The sequence below is a fragment of the Crinia signifera genome, chromosome 3 (assembly GCF_055691185.1).
Source record: "Crinia signifera chromosome 3, ASM5569118v1, whole genome shotgun sequence".
Classification (NCBI taxonomy): domain Eukaryota; kingdom Metazoa; phylum Chordata; class Amphibia; order Anura; family Myobatrachidae; genus Crinia; species Crinia signifera.
The window spans coordinates 279,182,917-279,197,509 of NC_139219.1; the positions used below are offsets into that span (position 1 = coordinate 279,182,917).

The 14,593-nt window shown below is 44.1% G+C and overlaps 1 protein-coding gene across 2 annotated transcripts in view; it reads left to right on the forward strand.

Annotated features, from left to right (window-relative positions):
* The window catches only part of FARP2 (FERM, ARH/RhoGEF and pleckstrin domain protein 2), a 92,277-nt gene that overhangs the window by 65,681 nt on the left and 12,003 nt on the right, over positions 1-14,593 (forward strand). Inside the window, exons 14-23 of one of the 2 annotated variants that reach the window (XM_083178200.1) lie at positions 4,358-4,491; positions 5,502-5,582; positions 5,996-6,138; positions 7,399-7,474; positions 10,001-10,238; positions 10,733-10,863; positions 10,942-11,010; positions 12,111-12,200; positions 12,810-12,830; positions 13,005-13,081. In XM_083178200.1, coding sequence (XP_083034326.1) covers positions 4,358-4,491; positions 5,502-5,582; positions 5,996-6,138; positions 7,399-7,474; positions 10,001-10,238; positions 10,733-10,863; positions 10,942-11,010; positions 12,111-12,200; positions 12,810-12,830; positions 13,005-13,081 — 1,060 coding nt within the window. The remainder of the gene's footprint in view (positions 1-4,357; positions 4,492-5,501; positions 5,583-5,995; positions 6,139-7,398; positions 7,475-10,000; positions 10,239-10,732; positions 10,864-10,941; positions 11,011-12,110; positions 12,201-12,809; positions 12,831-13,004; positions 13,082-14,593) is intronic. The other variant, XM_083178201.1, reaches the window with a different exon arrangement.

Sequence of the window (14,593 nt, forward strand, 5' to 3'; positions counted from 1 at the left end):
AGCTTCTAGACGTTTTCATGTTACAGATATACACTACTTGATGCTTACCGCTGGATCAGGAGAAATAGCCCAAAGAAAATAGCTCAGAATTCCTTTTGGCCTTACAGTAGATAAAAGACTTGGAGCCATCCTTACATCCCCAACACATGCTGTTTTTTTGTCCTTCTTTAGGGTGGGGGTAGAAGTGCTCTAAGCCAATCGGGACTAAATTCTAGTTTGCCATTCCTAACATTGTTACTACAGCTGTTGCTGCTGGAGGCAAAGGTTTACAGCAGCTGATTAACATGATCAGTCTGCAAGCGAGCAGATACAGTACAGCTATCTTCTTTACACAATGTCTTTTATTCATTATACAGAACTGTACATATGTGTTTATTTGGTACAAAGCCATGGATTTCAATCCTAGACATCGCCCTATACACAAAGTATGAAAGGTCACTAGCATATGATTGTCAGGGTGATATAATGATTATACATTGCTTTAGCGCAAGGCGTTTGGTAACATAACTGAAAATCATTAACGGCTTCATAATACATCATCTATTCTATTGCTGGAAAGATAAAAATATGTCCTATATTTTTGGGATCTTTTAGATTAATATTCTGTTCCTGCAAATATGCATTCCCAAAAAAAGACAGAGCGGGATAATTGCAGCATTTCGGAAATCTGTTGTAAGCATCATTGAGGGGCAGTAATACCTCAGCGTGGTCTTCAGCCACATACTTCCTTCCTGTTTATTTGCAGGTAGAAAGTTGAAAATATATAACATACATGACAGAATTGTTGGGAATTGAAAGCTGCACAATAATAGCCTCCGTAAAAAGTTCCCAACTACAGGCCTTGTATACACGTCAGCCCTGTGCCATTGTTTGAGGACAGCCCGGGATTGGGACCTGGAGGATGTTTAGTTGGTTCCTGGTATCTGGCTGCAGCTCATAAAGTGGCCGGTGATAACGCACCAACCAATATGCCCCTAACTGTCTGGATTTGGAAAATGGCATTAAGGGGCTGATTGGCTTCTGCATTATCATCGGTCACTTTATCAAGCTTAATAAATCTGCCCCTCAATTCTATAATGGATTGGGGGATATTTAATCTCTGACTATTTACGACCGTGGAAATATCGGCAGTTCAGTATTCAATTCCGGCTAGGACCTGCAATCCCGGGTGAGAGTCGGCTACAGACCCGCCTCCCTCTGGAGGTGAGTCTGTCTTGTCGGAAACCGCCATGGATTGTCAAATCCACTGCCTTTTTTTTTTTTTTTTTAAGAAAATGGTCCACCATTCCAACACTCAACAGCCGGAACATGAATTCCGGATTTTGAGCTATAGTCGAAAGAACAGAAACCGGCCCGTGACGTTCCAGCAGTTGGAATCCTGGATTGAATACCCCCCACATAGTCTCTTAATATTGAAGAAATAAACACGGAACCCCTGTAGCTGTTATCAAGCGACTAATTGTGACCACTTTTATACACCGATAAGTAGCCACCCCATCACTGAATCTATTGGTGCTGGCAAAACGGAAACCATAATAAACTAACTGAGGTCTTAGTTAATGATGATGATGATTTTTTTTAACATGAGAGCCATATTAGTCCCTTCATGCACAGAGGGATGTACACATATTTATTTTAACCCCTTCCCGACATATGACGTAAATGTACGTCATATGCCGGTTGCGGGGGAATCAAGCCAGCTCACGGAGTGAGCTGGCTTGAAAGAGAGCAGGTAATGGCTGTATATTACAGCCAGGTACCTGCTCTTACGGCCACGAGCGGCGAGTTCGCCGATCGTGGCCGTTTAACCCTTTAAGCACCGCGGGCAAAGCGCCCGCAGTGCTTAAATAGCTGATCGGAGGGGGGGCGCCCCCCTCCGGCGCCGATCGGGGCCCCCCGCGGCGAGATCGGAGGGTGCCGATCGGTTGCCATGGTAGCCAGGGGTCTAATGTAGACCCCCTGTGCTGGCCATGTCAGCATTCCTATTACATCCTGCCTGAGGCAGGATGTAATAGGAAGTGCTGAAAATCACTATGTTCAGCCATAGAGCTCTATGGCTGAACCTAGTACAGGCGATCGCGCCCCCTAGTGGTCAAGTACACTAGGGGGCCTTGTAGTAAAAGTAAAAAAAAAAAAAAAAAATAAAGTTAAAAAATAAAAAAAAAAAAAAAAATATTAAAAGTTCAAATCACCCCCCTTTCCCCATTTCACAAATAAAAATAAATAAAAAATAAACATATTTGGTATCGCCGCGTTCCTAAAAGTCCGATCTATTAAAATATAACATTAGTTATCCCGCACGGTTAAAGGCGTAAACGGAAAATAATTCCCAACGCCAAAACTACGTTTTTTGGTCGCATCGCTTACCCAAAAAAATGTAACTAAAAGAGATCAGAAAGTCGCACATATCCCATAATGGTATTAATTAAAAAGTACACTTCAGCCCGCTAAAAATGAGCCCTCACCCAGGTCCGTAGGTGGAAAAATAAAAAAGTTATAAGCCGCAGAACATGGCGACGCAAATTAGAAAAACCGTAAAATTTTCTATTTTTTTTTTAGTGGTAAAACGTAACGAAAACTATATAAGTTTGGTATCACCGGAATCGTAACGACCCATAGAATAAAGATAACCCATCATTTTATACGAACTATGACCTCCAAAAAAACCGTAACCAGCGCAAAATTGTGGAATGGCGTTTTTTTTTTTTTTACCCCACATTGAATTATTTCCTGATTCCCCAGAATATTATACGGTATAGTAAATGGTACCATTAAAAAGTACAACTTGTCCCGCAAAAAAAAAGCCCTCGTGTCTATATAGCCGGAAAATTAAAAAAGTTACGCTTATTTGAACGCGAGGAGGAAAAAAAAAAAAAAAGTTAACAAAAAAGGCCTCGTCGGGAAGGGGTTAAACAAAAAATAAAAATCTTTTTCAAGATTATTTGCCCAGTATTTTGGTGGGCTTTTTGATTAATGCCCATTTCTGTTCATAAAATGTTCTGGTTTCTGGGCGAAAACAGGTATCCAGGAACTTTTCTCCGATCCCTGTGTTTTCGCATTCGAAACTGAAGAAACAACACTTCACACATATTTTGTTTCTCCTTCCCTGGACAGGTGAAACAAATTTCCCAATAGTGCCGGCTATCTGCATCAGTTGAATGACCCTTGGGGATGAATTCACTGCTGTAATTTATCGGGGAAAATTTAATTGCTTGTATCTGGATTTAGGGTCTGATTCTGGTTGGTTTGCAAAAGCAAACTCCTTCTTTAATGGACAAAACCATGTGCACTGCAGGTGGGGCAGATGTAACATGGTGCAGAGAGAGTTAGATTTGGGTGGTGTGTGTTCAAACTGAAATCTATATTGCTGTGTAAGAATAAAGCAGCCAGTATTTACCCTGCACAGAAACAAAATAACTCACCCAACTTGTTCCATCATCAACTGAAATTGATTGCCCATTTTAAAAAAAAACCTCCACCCAACATCCCACATGGCATCAGGACTCCCATGACATTACATCTGGCCCTTTGTGTGTATAAAAAAAAATCACCCTTTTTATTAGACATAATCTAAATGTTTCCTTCATTTTATAATATTCAAAAATATACACTTGATCAAAGATATTTACACCAAAATGTTTAAAAAAACAATTCAATATGGCCTTGTAATACAAACCAACAAATAACATATTTGCGCACATTGCAGTAGAAAAACTTTCCCCCGTAGAAATGACTTGATGTAACAGCTGATCCCACAGAGTAAATTGGCAGTAAAAAAAATTAAAAAGATATTCTAATTTATTATACAATAAAAATAAATTAAGGGTCTGACTCAGGAGTACGCAGGTACATTAGCAAAGGATTGTTTACTAAATAATACGCTAATTGCGCACCAACTTTTTTTTAACCTAGATGCCCACAGACGGCATCTCTAATCCGCTGGCTGCTTAGAAAGATGCACTATTGACTGTACCATCTCCTAATGTCACTAAACCACATGATCTCTTAAAACTATGAACAAAGATGCAGTTCTGAGTGCAAAACAAGGATGACGCAGCTGTGTTTGACTACCCCCCATTAACTCCCGTTTGCACCGTGACCACTATAGCACATGCACAGTACATAACAAAAGTTGCCCAACTGTGCAAATATTGGATTTAGGGTCAGTTAGCGCCCATCTCAGCATCAGGCCCATAAAGATGTACTATTCCTCAATGGCATTTTTAACCTAAAAGAAAACCCCTCTGTGCAAGCAGAAGTGTAGAAAGTGATCCTTCCCTTACACAATCCATGGCACATTGCTTCCTATACCCATTGGTAAGGTTTTCCTAACACTCCATGTTCCTTCTATCTGTAGGCTGTCACTTGTCTCCAGTAACACTCAGGGTGTCCTCTAACCCCCAACCTGGCAGCTCCCCCTTGCTGAGCCCAGCATTAAGTGACATTGGTAGTTCCAGGACAGATGAAGGGGAAGATCCTTCGGAGAATAAGGTAAGGGCAAACAGTGGTATTCCCATAACAAGCGTGGGGGGGGTTACATGGCAGAATGTCATGTATTCACCTGCTTTGGTATTTTGTTTTTAGATTTTATTTTCTTGAATTGTGGATCAAATAATGGATTTATTCAGCCAATCTTGCCACTAATCAATGTCTCTATAGTCTCTATAGTTCACTGACCCAAGCACATTTAAAGCTTTAGCATAACAATATGAAAATAATTATTGATAAGTATTAACCCTTAATTCAGTTGGTCAACACACCTTCCTGTGTAAGTGTATTTGGGTACATTTATAGCCATCGCAATATTGTGAATTTCAATACTGCATGTTTCTGTTAGATTGTACCATTAAACCGCAACTTCCAAATCACTGGTTATCATAGTGATTTAAAGGCCCCATTCACAAGTGCGATATGGCCACTTTTTATGCGATTCCGACGCATTGCTGCGATGGATCGCATAAAAAGTGACACATCGCATGTAATTTGTTATGTGAGGCGCTTTCCCGTGCACCTTGCATCACAGATCTCACTAGCTGCCATGAATATTTGTCGTAGCCCCTGCTAGGAACGCGTACCAACGGCAGGGTAGGAGCGTGCATCCTCAGTTGCATTATGGCCCTTATTCTGGTTGACTGGCAAGGCTGTGAATTCGCAACCTTGCGAGTCCCCCAGATGCCGCCTGCCGGTCCCCCCCTTGCACGCCGGGTTCGTTTGCACGGGCTGCAAATGGGATGTTTAACACAAACATCCATTCGCAGGCTATGTGGTTACACCCACATCATTTGATTGTCGCCGGCCATCGAATGATGTGGTGAGTGCACGCATATCTAAAGTGACTCTCAGGTCACCAGAAACTGGGGGAGCGGCTGACATCTGGTGATGTCACTGCCCACCCCCGGCACCCACGTCACGGGCCGATTGCCATGGGAACGCTCAGCGATTTCATTGGAATGCCTATGGAGAAGAATGTAGTAGAATTGTCTTGTTTCCATTGGCTGCAGATGGATGAAACCTATTACATCACTAAAGAAATACTGAGCACAGAAACCTCTCACCTGAAGGATATTGAGGTCATAACGGTGGTAAGTATTCAATGATTAGATTATTCCCTATCTCCTCTTCTCATCTTTCCTAACCCTTCTTGCCCCCTATGTAGGCCTCTACATGTGTCCTTGTTTCCTGATAAGGTCCAGTTCCCCTCAATGTGCCTTGTTTGAGCCCTTGATAAAGACTTTCATTTATAGATGCCATGATATTATTGTTCCCCATACCTATTCTTTTCTGATAAATCAATGTCCAGAGAAAACTCCTAGCAAAACAATACCATCTAAACCCTATACTATTTAGAGAGCAGAACTATGAATAGAATAACTGATGGTGTAATCTATGCACAGATGTAGCAGTGACCAATCAGGAGTCTAGGCTGCAGCGTTGTCTGTGATGTTTCCTCTGTATTCTGCATGTCCGTGGGGTCTAATATGCGTCTCTTTGGCAGTGGCTCCTCCGGTCTCTGTATAAGGGTGGGGATCTGCGGGGGACACTGGAGCAGCAGATGAAGCCGCTCGTCTCTTGCATGGAACCTATACAGCAATTTCACCAGGATTTTTTGCAGCAGCTTGAGGATGTCCTCAACCTTTGGTAACAACACAAGCATGTACTGTACTCTGATTCAGTGGTTCCCAACCTGGGGTACTCTGCAGACCAGTTGGGGGTACTTGAAAATAATATTGGTAATGGCGGAACATTAAAAAAAGTATTTTGATGACAGAAGAAGTCCCATTGCTATGGAGAAGAACCATGTTGTGTCACTTATGGTTCTGTCTTCAGCTTCATCAGAGTCTCATTGTGCTTTTGCCTGACCAGCAATCCAATGGGAGCTACCCATGCTGCCCTCAAACATCAGCGATCATCTGCCCTGCACTGACATGGGTGGAAGAAGCAGCGGCCTTAATCCTACAGGTGTAAGTGGGAACCCTGGAGACAATACACAACCAGCGGCCAGACACGGAAGGGCACTATTCCTGTCCGCTACTCCTTAATATAAGGACATGCGGGAGGATATGCATACCGCTCACTTCCACTCCGCTCATAAGTACTGTCTATATTTTAAATTGAGAGGAGGGGGTACTCATCAATGAAAAGCCTAATCAAGGGTTACGGGAGAGAAAAAAGGTTGGGAACCACTGCTCTAATCGATACACTTGAGGTTTTGGATGGAAGTTTGATGAATGTGTCAGTGTTCAAGCAGGTAAACTCTAAATCAGTTAGAGATGGACTGAATATTGGAGTAGACAGGGAGAATAAAAATATAATTGGTAAAAGGTCCAATCATATGACAGGTCATCTCAGTTTGATGCCGACTTTTTCTCTACTGCTCCACCCCAGCAATGCCCCCTTTCAATTTGCTGCTCCACCCCTCACAATGCCCCATACTGACACCCTCTCTATCTACTGCTCCACCCCTCACAATGCCCCATACTGACACCCTCTCTATCTACTGCTCCACCCCTCACAATGCCCCATACTGACCCCCTCTCTATAACAAATTCTTCACCTGTCACACACTGCGCTCACAACCTAAGTTTGGAAAGTAAGTACATTTTTTCTCCTCCGTGTTCCAATATAGAAGAGAGAAAAAGTACCATATAATAATACGTTCCTAAAACGGGGCTAATCATCCCACCCATGGTGTTAGGGAGAGTATTAGGTCCAATGTGAATGTAGATTATTGTATGTATCTTATGTATGTAACGTACCTGTGTACAGTATGTAAGTGACAGCTATTGCCATTAATGTCAGGACCTGTTCTCTGTTATCATACATTATATCCTTGAGTGTGAAGTTATTTTGTGTTTATTAGTTTTACCATGATGTTTAGTCACATGTATGTTTTCTCAGGGAAGGACGATCTGCACATGCCAAGGACATGCAGATACTTGGTGACTTCATGTTAAGGAATATGACGGCCTTAAGGGTGAGATCCTGGAAGTGCTTCCACCAGGCATGTCCAAACTGTGGCCCTCCAGCTGTTGTGGAAACTACACATCCCAGCATGCCTTGCCATAGTTTTAGCATTCCCTAATAGCAAAACTGTGGCAAGGCATGATGGGACTTTTTCACAACAGCTGGAGGGCCATAGTTTGGACATGCCTGCTATAGTATGCACACATGCACCTGTCATAGAGTAGCATTGCCACCACCAACATGGTTTCCCCTAAATGATCATGTGGGCACTAAGGGGAAGATGTATGAAACTAAACGGGAGACAAAGTAGAATACAACATAGTGCAGATCAATAAGACGCTTCTGACGAAGGAACATTTCTGAAACGCGTTAAGCGATAATCTGCTGCTACTTTGGACTTGTGGTTCCCTTAAAGTGTGCTGTGGCTACAGTGAATCCCTGAGTGAGACCCCCTTGTTCCGGACCAAGGGACCCAGACTGGAGGACAATCCATTTACATCTTATTGCCTGCTGCTTGCCTGGGATCACATGTTTTATGCTTTTAACCAAGTCACCCTATTGTAAGTGCATTGTCTACATTAAAACCCCTTGAATCTTATTGATCTGAACTATGTTGTGTTCTACTTTTTCTCCCATTTGTTTAATAGGGAAGAATTGGAACAATCTGTATTATTCATGTCCACTATTATATAAAATCAACCTGTGTTTGGTTTTGTACATTATATTTGTACAAGGTTTACTTTACCTTGGGGCATAGCTACCTCTGAGTGCTATCCTTCAGATTCACTATTTGTACCACGTATTTAGTAGTTTATGGTGTTTCTATTTTGTGGATCTGTTTTTAGCTGCACGTTGGTTTTATTGCGCACTCAATAGTCGGGTGCCGGACAGGATCCTGACAGGCATTTTCCCGACGTCGGGATCCCGACTTTTAAAACGCCGACAGCCGGGTTCCCACCGGCTATTTTCCCTCGTGGGAAAATAGAATAGGTGGCTCACGTAGCGAGCCACCGTGCCCACAGCAAGCCAGCAAGGGGCTTAGTTGCTCACCATGCTTTCTGGGTGCGGCCAGTCGGGATCCCGACATCGGGCTAATGACTGTCGGGATCCCGACAGGATGTCAGCTCATGGACGGCGAGTATCAGGGATGCTGGTGGGGGGTTATGCTCACTGCCCAGGGGAACAGGAGCCTGAGGTCTGTGGGAAGCTCCCTGCCACTGCCATTCCCCCTGCCTGACGCCATCCCCCCTGTTGGCTGCGTTCACCGGATTACACAAGTTTCGCCGTCAGGGGCAGTGAGCCCCTGACGAGTTGAATAGGGTGAGGGCTGGCGGCAGACAGTGAAGGCGGCGGAAGGATGGCGAGCACAGGCGTAAGTGAAGATGGCGGAAGACAACGTACGCTGCCCCTGCGCTTGCCGCAGCATTGAATACTACCCAATCTGTGTAGGTTTCCTGCTGGAGCTGAGATACTGGGGTTACTGTATCATTAAAATGCGTCTCTGATTCAGCCACTGTCCCCCAGACAGGTGGCAGGTGCTGGTTCTACAGATGAAAACCTTTCTATGTAGATATCATAGTTTACAGCCTAGCTGCCTAGTACAGGGGGGAGAACCACCATTTTCATCCATGCCAAAAGGTTTCTGCTCAGGGCACCCCCAAGTCAGATAGCATTAATCAAGGCTAGTACGGCAGATTACTGATAATCTGTGCCATGTGATGTACTGCCAGCTGGCAAGGAACTGTGCATGTGCAGCCAAGCCACGGCCCCACCTGGTATGGTATGGTGCTTATAGGGACATGCTGGGTGACTGCACCTGTCACTTCCCATCATCTGTGTAAAGGCTGCGGAATCTGCTTGCTGCTGGCACACTACCGGTTCCCATAGATTGTAGTGCTTACCAGTAGCACATGTGGCATCTCCCTGGCAGGTAATATACATTAAACAAACAAAATGGTCGACACTATGTAGTGTCGAAATTAGGGCGCTAATAAAATTTACAGCACAGAAAAAAATGTGTTTTTATACAATAATTGGTAATATATAAATAATATATACTATAAAAGCTGCAGCCCTCTAAGTGTACAAGTGTAAGTACACTACAACTGATCTCTAGCTGGAAATATACTATAACCAGCTGAGGATCAGAGGAGAAATGTATACAACAGAAAAGGGGGTGGAGAGCTGCGCAGCTCTCCACCCCTTTTCTGTTGTAGGTAATATACATTGCCAAGATTCAGACCCATAGATATGAATGTAAAATGCCGTAGCCTTATACACACAAAAGCTGTACAAAAATATTGATGTATAAAAACAATATTTATCCTAATGGAGAAGTAAAAAAATTAATACTGAATTCCATTGATAAGGTTTTCGATCACACCATCCTATTAGCTGGACTGTGCTGCCAGGTATGTGGATGTGCCCAGCGATTAGCTGGAAATAGGTTGGAACTCTGTAATTTGCACAAAATGGTGTCAAATTAAATAGTCCCTTGTAGATGTGGCTGTTGTCAGTAAATGCTCTTTCCCCACAGGCCCTGCTCCCATCCTTGCATCAGCTAGAAGAAGTGTTCCTGGAAATGCAGAGGAAGTCCCCCGGGCAGCACGAGGTGGATGTCCTGCTGCAGGAATTCGAGCAACAGAGAGTGTGTTACCTGCCACTTAGCTGCCTTCTGCTGAAGCCTCTACAGCGCCCTCTACAGTATGAGAAACTGCTGGAGAGGTTGTGCCGCCATTATCCACCTTTACACCATGATTATAACAACTGCCAAAGTGAGCATTCTGTGCGGAGCTTACAAAACAGGTTCTCATCAGTAAAGGGACATTATAATGGGGAATGTGTTCGTTTGTGCTTGATGTATAATTCAGCTTTAAATGTTTCATTTGGGGTTGGAGTATCCAGATCTCACCTCGTCTCTACAAGTCAAGAATCCAGTTGTGAAGCCAGGCTCTGGCTATTCAGGCTGTAGTTAACACAATGTCGTAGTCGGTGGACCTTGACAGGGGCCGATGGACATCAACATGGATGTGGCTTCATCACAAAGTGGGTGTGGTTGGGCACTTAAGGGACTTGGCTAATTGTGTCCTTTTTTTTCAATCGGGATTGAAAAATTCTAAATGCCGGGATACACAGGATTAAGTTGACCATATAAAGCTTTCAGAAAGCTTATGATGTTTCTGCTGAGCTACGCCTGAATGAGGGTTATATATTGAGCACCGAAGAAGCCCTTCATAGCTGTCCACCTCCTGCTTTCTACCTGTCTTAGGGGCGCTAGGAGAGGCCAGTGCGGTGAGTTCTCGGATCCGGCACCGCCTGCTGCATCTGCAGAACTTACAGAGATTGGACCAGCTAGAGAGAGATTTGCTGGGAGGAGACCACCTAGCATCCCCAGGCCGAGTGAGTATACCCTACAGAATGAAGGCGGCTTGACAAACCCCAAGACACGTATTATATTGTGGTGTCCCTCTCCTGCAGGAGTTCATCCGAGAGGGCTGTCTGTACAAACTCACCAAGAATGGCCTGCAGCAGCGCATGTTCTACCTTGTGAGTGTGCCTTATATACTTTCATGGCTTTTCCATACTCTGATCTCTCCCATTTGGTATATCTTCTGAGTCCTTGTCTTAACATTATTATTATTATGCAATGTCATTCTGTTATATTGCCAACCGCTGCCAAAATAGTGACTTTATTAATCATTTCACCTAAATCTTAAAATGTAGGATCTTTCTAATTGAAGCCAGATAGTTCAAATGCTACAAATGTTCCAGCATTCAGGCTCTCCAGCTCCCTCCCAAAATCCTGTACATGCCTACCAGCACTGCTCACCTCACCCCTACATGCCATCGCCAGCAGCCGTCTTGGAGGCCTGAAATATGAGTAGATGGATAGGAGGGGTGCCGGATGACTGCCCAACAGGGGGGATCCCGACGGTCAGAATCCTGACTGGGCGATCCCAACTGACAGGGGCTATTCTCTCTTGTGGGGTTCCATGACCCTATAGAGGGAGAATAGGACCTGTGGTGAGCGAAGCGAGCCACCGAGACCGTAGCGCGACGAACGCAGCGAGCCTGCAAGGGGCTTCTTTCTGCTCGCCCCCTGTCGGAGCTCCGGCAGTCGGGCTCCGGCCGTCGGCATCCCCCTTTTGGGACCGCCATACCACACCCGGATAGGAGCAGGAAGAATGCAGCAGGCATCACACATCCATGTGCTCCTGCTGACCCACACAAGAACTGGAGAAAGCAGCTTTAATACACTGCATGTGGAAGCAGGAGTAATGGTAATAATAGTGAGCGAGCAGGATGTCAGCTGACCCAGACCTGGAAAGTCAAACATCAGCTAAATCTTTAGGGCATCTGATGGCATTAGCCTGTGGAGCCCTGCTCCTTCCTATTGTAGGGAGATCCAGAGTGTGAAGTGGACTCCATTCAGAATTCTCTGCCTTTTCTCTCCCTCCCCTGTGTGCATGTGGCATCTAAGCGTAGCATTTAATAAGCGATGTGTCAGATCTCCATATAATGCTGGAAACTGGTACAGAAGCCACAATTGGTAACTAAGCCATGAATATAATCCTTTAATTTGGTAACGAGTGTAGATTTTAATATTAGGATAACATTGTGCTACAAACTATTCTTGAGCTTTGCAGTTCTCAGATATGTTGCTATACACACGAAAGGGGCTGAGCTGCACCAACCAGTTTCGAGTCCATGGGCGTCTTCCTCTACATGGGATGCTGGTGAGTAGGAGAATGTGTTCTAGATGATCCATTCGGTGTTACACACTGGCCATAAGCTCTAGCAAAGAGAACATAGTCCTATGGCGATATATGTACAGACAGTGCCGGTCCTATGGTAAATTTAGCTACCGAGCGATTATTTTATCCAGATGGACTGAAGAGGTTCAAAATCTCGGCTAAATTCTGATTCTCGCTGGTCATGATCAGATGACGGAGATAAGGAAGCACCATACTGGCATGTTCGTTCCAGGCGGATCAGATGCCACTTTTCCCCACAATGTACGATTGGGCCTAATGACAAGCCATGACTGGCATCTAATGAAACTGTTGCTCGATAGAACATCACAATCCCTAACCATTATACATTAGATCCCAATCATTGGAATTATTATCTTTTGTCTATCTTACATACACATAGCTGACAACCAATACTTTGTAGAGTTTGCACCCTACATAAATCCTTACTATAAGATGAGAACCAGCATTGATAAAGCTACCACACGGATCACATACTTCAGCTGCTGCTCATTCCCTGTGCATGTCCCCTTCTATCTGAATTGATTGTTACCTTCTCATGTTTCCTCTTCTCTACATCTGCCACTGTTTCAGCTGATGGTGCTGGATCCTCCAGTGAGTACCTGTCACACTTTTGGGCTTTGTGATAGAACGCTTCTTGTGTGTTTCTTGTGCCTGTGATGTCTGTCCTTGTGAACCCTATATAACGCCATATGCTATATATCTGTGCCATCAGCATGTTACCATTCATCCTTCATCTCTGTCTATCTGTGTGGTCACTGTCCACAGGCTGAGGACAGTCACAGTTCTGTGCCACATTGCTTTACTATCTACACTGCACAGACAACAATAGGAGTGGCTGCCAGGTGAGCCGGACCTCCGCTACGGAGAATCTGAACTTCATATATTTATAAACTCATTTCTAGTCATAAGAACAATATTCTCATTTCCCAGCTTCTATCCGGGTGACCTCCCAAACTCAGTGACCTATTTTTGGCAGCAGCTTGGCTTAGTAGCCTAACTAGTTATCAGATTGGGTGCTGCGGAGAATACCGCTCTAAATGCCTTTTACACTAATGCTATATTCAGAGTTTATCAGAGTAGGTCACAGGTTCTCAAACTCGGTCCTCAGGACCCCACACAGTGCATGTTTTGCAGGTCTCCTCACAGAATCAAGTGAAATAATTAACTCCACCTGTGGATCTTTTAAAATGTGTCAAGTCAGTAATGAGTGCACCTGTCGGGTGACCTGGAAAACGTCAACTGTGTGGACCGAGTTTCAGAACCACTGGAGTAGGTTGTGAACTACTGGCTTATACATATTCAGACTGGGGAAGGGGGGGTAAATTCCACTGTGAAGGAATGTACAGGTGAGAACATTAGGCAGGTACTGTATATAGAGGCGGTAGCACTGTCTAGACACCTAGAGGAAATAGCACTGGATGGCTGTAGAAGCTTCAATAAAGGCTACAGTATGGAAATAGAGGTCAGAAGTGGCTAGGTTCTTAGGGGCACATTTACTAAGATGGGACTTCTATTGAAGATGGGATGTTGCTATAGGCAATAATTCATTTTAGCTATTATCTTCTAGAAGGTGATACATAAAAAAGAAGTAGCATCTGATTGGTTGCCCATAGCAACATTTCAAAAGAAAACAGGATATATTGCGCTCTACCTTGTGTGTGTGTGTGTGTGTGTGTGTGGGGGGGGGGTGTTTGGCAGTAATTTGTTGGTGGTGCTGCAAATTCTGGGGTGTGTCCAAACCCCTAAAGCAGGCATGTCCAAACTGTGGCCCTCCAGCTGTTGTGAAACTACACATCCCAGCATGCCATGCCATAGTTTTAGCATTCTCTAATAGTAAAACTGTGGCAAGGCATGATGGGACTTGTAGTTTCACAACAACTGGAGGGCCACAGTTTGGACATGCCTGCCCTAAAGTCTATTATCAATTGGTGAGAATTGCGCACTCAAATGGATGTGGTTGTGGGAAGGGTACTTGTTTCCTAGCACGGCCACCACGATTTCTATCGTGGTGGTCGTGTCGGAAAAAATTGTGTCGGTCGCGTCGGGTGCATACCAAAACGCACACGACGCGACCGACGCGATGTACCCGATTTCTCCATAGGCTTAAATGTTAAAATAATTTAACATTGAAGCCTATGGAGAAATCGGGTACATCGTGTCCATAGGCTTCAATGTTAAATTATTTTAACATTAAAGCCTATGGAGAAATCGGGTCCATTGTGTCCATAGGCTTCAATGTTAAATTATTTTAACATTGAAACTGAGTCCATTTAACATAGTAAAAAATGTTAAAAGGGCCAATATGGGCCATTTCTCATTGGGTATGGCCCCGTCATGTGTGTAAAAAATAATGG